The 7,487-nt window shown below is 41.5% G+C and overlaps 1 protein-coding gene across 1 annotated transcript; it reads left to right on the forward strand.

The window, feature by feature from the left end:
* Positions 1-38: 38 nt before the first annotated feature.
* Positions 39-4,055, forward strand: glula (glutamate-ammonia ligase (glutamine synthase) a). The gene is made up of 7 exons (XM_076980976.1): positions 39-196; positions 836-1,020; positions 1,126-1,287; positions 1,380-1,526; positions 1,631-1,758; positions 1,866-2,065; positions 2,231-4,055. Exons 2-7 carry the CDS (start codon positions 855-857, stop codon positions 2,541-2,543), a joined length of 1,116 nt encoding a protein of 371 aa, XP_076837091.1. The 5' UTR covers positions 39-196; positions 836-854; the 3' UTR covers positions 2,544-4,055.
* The last annotated feature ends 3,432 nt before the right edge of the window (positions 4,056-7,487 follow it).

Below are 7,487 nucleotides of genomic sequence, written 5' to 3' on the forward strand. Positions count from 1 at the left end.
CCCTGTCGATCACACTCGGCTCGCGCTCTTCTCTGAACCAATCAAATGAGGCGGGATCCCAGTTCCTAGATATAAATCACAGGGACACCCGAAAGTCTTGGTCAGAGAATGAGAGAACATCGACTAAGCAATATTCTGACCAATATCTGGACCTGGAAGTCCGACATCGCTTATTTTAATTTTCACTGGTGTCCAGGTAGGTTATGATGCCTTATGTGAATATGCCTTAGTGTAGCTGCAAAACAAGACTTGCCTGTATTGCAGATGATTTAAAGAAAAATGTTATTGTCGTGTGTTTAATTCGTGAAATGCTTCAGTTTTATTGGGACAGTCCAGTGTTTTTAATACTGTAATCGGGCTACAACGTCTATTTTGCCCATCTGCGTTTGTGATTGTAGTTTATACATCACAGCGTATTTACAGCGTATCGTAGCGATGTAACCATGACTACAAGCCGTAGCTGATACAGGGGATGTGGGCTACACTGTAACACGGCGGTCGGTTATAGAACGCGTTCGCCAAATGTCCCGTTACTCTTTTCTTCGTTAACGAAGAAAGCGATATTTCGTGGCGATATTCCGCGGAATCGTCCAATAACCAACAGTGGGGATCGCGTTGGAAATGGGGGAAGACTCGAGACACGTGGAGTCGCATGCGGTCCCATTTGTAAACTATGTATTTTGACTAAGAGATTATAGGGGAATTGTGGTTGAATCTGGCTGTGTGGTGCAAAACGCAGTTTCCACCGATCCTTGACCACCGTGAAGCATCGGATCTTCAAACGTAACGTTTGTACGCATAGTGGCGATATTGACTGTTTTACCCTTTTGTTTAGGTGTTCTATAGTAACGAACATGGCGACGTCGGCCAGCGCGCAGCTGAGTAAAGTGGTCAAACAGCAGTACCTCGAACTGCCCCAGGGAGATAAAGTACAAGCCATGTACATCTGGATAGACGGAACTGGGGAAGGTCTGCGATGTAAAACCAGGACGCTAGACTCGGAGCCAAAAAGCGTAGAAGGTAAAAAAAAAAAATGAATAAATTGTGTGCATTTATGACGACCTGATTAAAGACTAAAGCCTCTCTGATTGCTCTAGCATTGACTGCTCATTTGCTGTTATTCAGAACTTCCTGAATGGAACTTTGATGGGTCCAGCACCTACCAGGCTGAAGGTTCCAACAGTGACATGTATCTGATCCCCTCGGCCATGTTCAGGGACCCTTTCCGCAAAGACCCCAACAAACTCGTCCTGTGTGAGGTGGTGAAATACAACCGCAAGCCTGCTGGTAAGAAAATTGATCTCTGGGTCTTTGTTTCTTTTGATTCACGTCTGCATTCACTTTGGATTGAGCGTGTGTCTCTTCTCCTTGGGCTCCAGAAACAAACCATCGTGTGACATGCAAAAAAGTCATGCAGATGGTTGAGGGGCAGAACCCTTGGTTTGGCATGGAGCAAGAATATTCCATCCTGGGCACGGATGGACATCCCTTTGGCTGGCCTTCCAACGGCTTTCCGGGACCCCAAGGTGACCAATGCCCAGTACATTTCACATGCTCTTTACTGCACTCAAATTAGTACTACTACTAAGTATTAGTATTATTACTCATGGTGTACAATTATTCATTTCAGGACCGTATTACTGTGGCGTCGGCGCAGACAAAGCCTATGGCAGAGACATCGTGGAAGCCCACTATAGAGCCTGTTTGTATGCTGGGGTGATGATCTGCGGAACTAATGCCGAAGTCATGCCAGCTCAGGTAACGCTCGTTATATGGCCCAGCCAGCCCCGGGACAGCTGGAATACTGCCACGGTCACGTGTCCTCATTCTTGCTTATTCAAGGCGCTCTTGTGTTTGTCCCGCAGTGGGAGTTCCAGGTGGGTCCGTGTGAAGGCATTGACATGGCCGATCATCTGTGGGCAGCCCGCTTCATCCTGCACAGAGTCTGTGAGGATTTCGGGGTCGTGGCCTCCTTCGACCCCAAGCCCATCCCAGGCAACTGGAACGGTGCCGGCTGCCATACCAACTTCAGCACAAAGGAGATGCGGGAAGAGGGTGGCTTGAAGTGAGTAGCTCGAATAATCATCACGACTAGACTTCTAGTGCATGTCTGTGTGTGTATGGGTCACTGGCAGCGACCTGTGTGGTTTATTTTTACAAAACGATGGTCATCTTGTGTAGCTACAGTAACCATTGTAGTTAACGTACAGCACATCCTTTCCTTTGGCAGGTACATCGAGGAGTGCATTGAGAAGCTCTCCAAGAGACATAACTACCACATCCGAGCTTACGACCCCAAAGGCGGGCTGGACAACGCCCGCCGCCTGACCGGCCGCCACGAGACCTCCAGCATCCACGAGTTCTCTGCCGGAGTGGCCAACCGCGGCGCCAGCATCCGTATCCCGCGCGCCGTGGGCCAGGAGAAGAAGGGCTACTTTGAGGATCGCCGTCCATCCGCCAACTGTGACCCCTACGCTGTCACCGAGGCACTGATACGCACATGCCTGCTTGACGAAGAAGGAGATGAACCTGTGGACTACTAAACCCCTCCCTCACACTCTCACTTCCTGAACTGAACTCTCACTTATTTTTTTTGCCAAGGAGCCAAATTGGCACTTTTTGGCTCCCCCCCGCCCCCCCATTATGCAGTTTTAATAGTTTTTTTTTTTTTTTTTTTTTTTAAGTTGACTGGTCAACTTTTTTTAGGATTAAACTTGATAACTGGGGACGTGATGTTGCAGGACTATATCTGACCCTCCTTTCTTTCACCCTTTCTTTTGTTTGTGCATTTGTTCCTCTAGGAAGTACTTTTAACAGTGGCATTGAAATCCCTCATCTAAAGGCTCTTCCTGTTGATTTTTTAAAAACTGGACTAAACAAAATAAAACCATGGACATTATGGATTAGAGTTGGTGAGGCTGGGTGACCCTGTAATACCTTAAAGACTGTAGCCAGCCTCTCTTCCTAATGTATGTTGTCTTAACGTTTGAAGTATGGTAAGGTTTTGTTACTAACTACATAGGAAGTGTGTCGAAGACATTGTTATGTAGTTCACACACTGATGTTGTATGGTACATTTTGGTCTGCTGTGAGGGTTCCAACATTGTCCTGCTTCCTACATGCCTCTTGGCCTGTATGCCATTTGTTAAAAAAAAAAAAAAAAAAAAAGAAACAAACAAATCGAGGGTTTTGATGCTTCTTGTCTCCTCTCTAATGTTCTGGCATCTGTATTCTGTTAAACACAAAACTGAAGTTTCTGATTGTGGTGTTCTACTGCACCCTTTTTAATACTATTTTTACTGCCGCTCATTCCCTTTGTGGGTTTTGTTTTGGGGTTTGTGTTTTCTCTTGTGCAGAAGGTTCTTTCCAATTGGAAATGTGGGATTTGATATAAAGGCACTCTTAAGGTCGTCAGCATAATTCATGTCCTTGCCTCTAGATGTTCTAACCACATCATGTAACCTTTTGTGCTGCAGAAAACCTGTAGTGTTGCTTCCTGCAAAGTTCGCAGCCCTATTGCTTAGTCTAAATCATAAGAATCAATACAGTTGTGACACAGGACGTCTGCTCATTTCTGAATCTTTTGATGTGGATTGTCTTAGGTTTTGTGTTGCAGTCAAAACCCCACCATTGAAACTATCCTGCAAGTCTTTTGTCTTTTTTGGGGGAGGGGGTGTCAAAGGTGTAAACTGTTGACCTGAAAAGTCCTGACGGCTCCTGTCTGTCTCGACTCGCCTCCTCCTAGGGCGACCAGTACAAATGAGACACTTATGCAATTGGTATTTTGTACATTTACACCTCAGAAGACCCCTCCTTGTCCCACCTCATTTGACAATTTAAAGGTATAAAGATTTCTATTTAAATAAAGATTATTTTTAAACTGAAATGTTGAAATAAAAAATTATATTGAATGCAAAATAATTATAGCCATAAACTGCTTCAAACTAGTGAATAATATGAAGTAAAAATTTACTTGACATCAGAGCTCCCTGAGAGATAAAAAAAAAACAAGATTTGAACAGGTATATTTTCAGTTGATCTTAAAAAGGCTTAAAGTCTGGCACTTAAGGTTTCCTAATGGATGGTTTCATCTAACAGCAGCATAGGAGCAAAGTGCTGCTTCCGCCTGCTTTAATTTTGACCTTTGACTTTAACCTCTGCTGTAATCTGATGTTAACGCAGCCTTTGATCTAAACTGGAATGTCTTTTGTACATGTTGGCTGATGGGATGTGTACGTGCATAAATTTATCAAGATTAATGGCTCAATGGATTTGTGTGAATTACAATGAATGCTATTCTCACTTATTCTCCTGATGCATTACATTTATATAGATATCGTTTAGATCCAATGTAGCCCTAGTCTTAACCCATTGAAGTCTTTTGAGTACAACAAATTAGTCAACGATAGATTTTCTGCTCTAAAATATACAGATACATTGGCTCATAATAAATGCCTTTGAACCAGATAACATGATGGCTGTACTTTCTAAATAGCTATCACTACATTTCTTTTGCTATCAGCAAGTTTATCTTCTTTGATTACATCATTGCTTTGTAACTGAGAGCACCACACTTTATACCCTGGAGTTTAACAGAAGGGACCTGTTTAGAAGATTTCAATATTGGCACATAATCAATAGGTTTAAGCAATGCAGGACATATCTTGAAAATTGACAGTGTTAAATCCACCACTCATGTCTCATGTAAAAAAAAAGGTCTATTTCATGTAAAAAAAAAACATTAAAAGGGAAGCTTTAGGGAGATTTTAACTGTCTCGTGCTTTTGATTAGAGAATTGTTTCCAAATCCAGTTCTCAGAAATGTCCAGATGATTTGTAGTTTTGCTCTGTTCTTGTGGTGTAGGTTCCATGTCAACTTGGGGAAGACACTGCTCAAACCACTCAACACATCGCAAGAGTACTGTGAGCGGGGATTATTGGGGGACACATGTCCCCCACGGCCCCACCAAAACTACTTATCCCTTCTCCTAACATACCTTATCCACACAGTAACGCCATTCTGATAACTTGGGAGACACTGGACTACTGGAATCTTAGTTTTATCTGCTGAATCATTGTAAGAAGTGTGGAGGAGAGTTGGGGAGATTAAAAAATCTGCAAGGGCTATCTGTGTGACTGACTCATCCAACATAAAAGTCACTGTTACCTTTTATGACTGTAGTTGTTAAAGAGATGTTTATTTTAAGTTGAATTTCCTGCAGTTTCACAATACAGCTCACAAGAACAAGCAAAGTGTACAATAAAAGAATTCCCAAGCCATGACAGGAAATGATTATATAGATGGAAAAGGAAGATTATATTCAAGACAGTGCTTGGAACTTCAAGAACAACACACCAGAACCACATTACAACCCTTTCATTTCAGATATGCAAACTCACAAACTTTTGTAATAAGTTTCTTGATATAGATTGCACTGAACAGCAATGTCCATGAATCACAGAAAAACAAAATCACCAGGGTCATTTCAGAATTGCCCTCAAACAACATGGTGCATAGCAAAACATCACCACATTCCACCTAAGATTCAGGTTCATGCTCCAATAAAGGAATTTTTTAATAAGCTTATGAACTAAGGTAGAGGTTTCAGCATTGTGCAAAAAAACAGGAATGAAAAAAGCGTCTCAGCTGAATAATCCACAGGCATTATTTTCAGACAAGAACAGACCCACTAACTTGATTAATTCCTGATATAGTTAGGAAGCATAGTTGTCTGCATTCCAATAAGCTGATTCTGAACTATTTTAAATATAACCTACAAGTATAGAGGCACTAACAATATGATAAGTAACTTGCATCCACACATTCAACACTGTCAAAATAATATATCTAGCTGAGTGAAAAGTCTTGTCCACTGTGTCACATCTGTCCTCCCAGCAAGACACTGCTCTTTTGTTTAAGACTGCACCTGAATAAATTTTGTCAGCACACACCAACTCTGTGTCATGAGGGGTCAAATGAATCTCTCTGTTTAAAGAGCAAAAAACCCCAAAACAAAACAAAAAAGCCACAAACCCTCGTGTGCACTTCGTAGCATTTATGGTACAGAGGTTTGACAAACTAAAATTCATTGTAGTTTGTTGCTGAGAAGATCTAGTGGTTTTTGTTTCTCAAATTATAGACAGTCCCACATTCTCTTTGTCTGCAAGGGTCAAGTAAACAAGGACCATGCCAAGAGTCTCATTCACGAACTCTATGACTGTATGGTTGCTCTTTTTTTTCTTGGCTACACATTGTACAAATACAAACCTGTGATGTTTTTCCGCTCTTTCTAACTGGAAGTGCAGGGAACGTCCAGCAAGACCACAGGACAAACATTTATATTGCCGGTCTGGCCCACTGCTATGGGGGCTGGGTTAAAAAGTTTGCTGTAGGACCTTTTACCCACATCCCCATGGCCTAACAACTGAAAAGATATCCATCCTTCTGATTGGTTCCTAAAATGGACGGTTGGCCAATCAGAAATACTGTGGTTGTTGCCATCCTGTTCCAGGAAGAAAACTGGCTGGCCTTAAGTGGTAATTTTGCTTCTGTTGTAATCACTGTGTGCGACATGATATAAAGGTGACTCACCGGCTCCGTCTTTGTTCATTGGAAAAATGTGAGCAGTGAGCAGTACTTCTTTTTGTCTGTGACTTTAGGAAGTGGCTCAAAACAGAATAACGCAGAATCAGCAAGCTTGAAACAGCTATGCAGTGAAGAAAAACAATGCTATTCAAGTTAAACAAATGTTTTTTTGTAAATACTTTAAGGTTCTTTAACTAAAATGATTCGAAGCCATAGCTAACATTAGCAAACAATATTCAGCATTAGTAAACTATAAATAATGTCAAAGTAATAAAAATGATTATTGAATCAGTGTTGCATGAGCTGTAAGCACGAGGAATCAGAGGGTATTCTGGGAGTTTATCATTAGACCAGCCAGGATGGAGGAGTTTGTGGGTTTCCCCAAACGTATTGCTTAATTTCACAGCATTATATATATATTTATATTTGAGGTCAGTAAGTTGTTAATGTATGTGTCAAACTGCAGTGAAAGTATACGTAAAAATAATTGAAACAATTTTTACACTGACAACAAGTCTAAATGTATAAAAATCTCTTACTACTGCCCTACACAGCGCATTTTATAAAAGGCTTGGCACTTTAAAATGCCAAAGATAAATTAATTACTTTCATGCTTAGTAAGTACACTCTGTCTAGATAACAGAATATCTGAGTACTGTATGATGAAATAATAATCAGAAGATCAACTTTCGTATGGCTGAATTGAAATTTTAGACAATTATAATTTTATATCTATAAATCACACAAAGGGGAAGAAGACCCTTCAGGGCACATGAATTAGTCTTTCCAACGTAGCCCTTCCTTAAACTCGGTCACAGCCTTGGATAGAAGCGAGACAGTCTGTGCCCTATAGCTTGAACACCCAGGAGGACAGAATTGCCATTGGAGCTTCAGTACTGCCG

Source organism: Brachyhypopomus gauderio, chromosome 19 (assembly GCF_052324685.1).
Source record: "Brachyhypopomus gauderio isolate BG-103 chromosome 19, BGAUD_0.2, whole genome shotgun sequence".
In the NCBI taxonomy this organism is placed as follows: Eukaryota; Metazoa; Chordata; class Actinopteri; order Gymnotiformes; family Hypopomidae; genus Brachyhypopomus; species Brachyhypopomus gauderio.

What these genes read in the sequence shown, in the direction of transcription:
- glula (XM_076980976.1), top strand. Translation starts at nt 855, where the DNA reads ATGGCGACGTCGGCCAGCGCGCAGCTGAGTAAAGTGGTCAAACAGCAG. An exon ending in GGAGCCAAAAAGCGTAGAAG is followed by an intron (nt 1,021 to 1,125) that starts GTAAAAAAAAAA and finishes GCTGTTATTCAG; the next exon opens with AACTTCCTGAATGGAACTTT. An exon ending in CGGGAAGAGGGTGGCTTGAA is followed by an intron (nt 2,066 to 2,230) that starts GTGAGTAGCTCG and finishes TTCCTTTGGCAG; the next exon opens with GTACATCGAGGAGTGCATTG.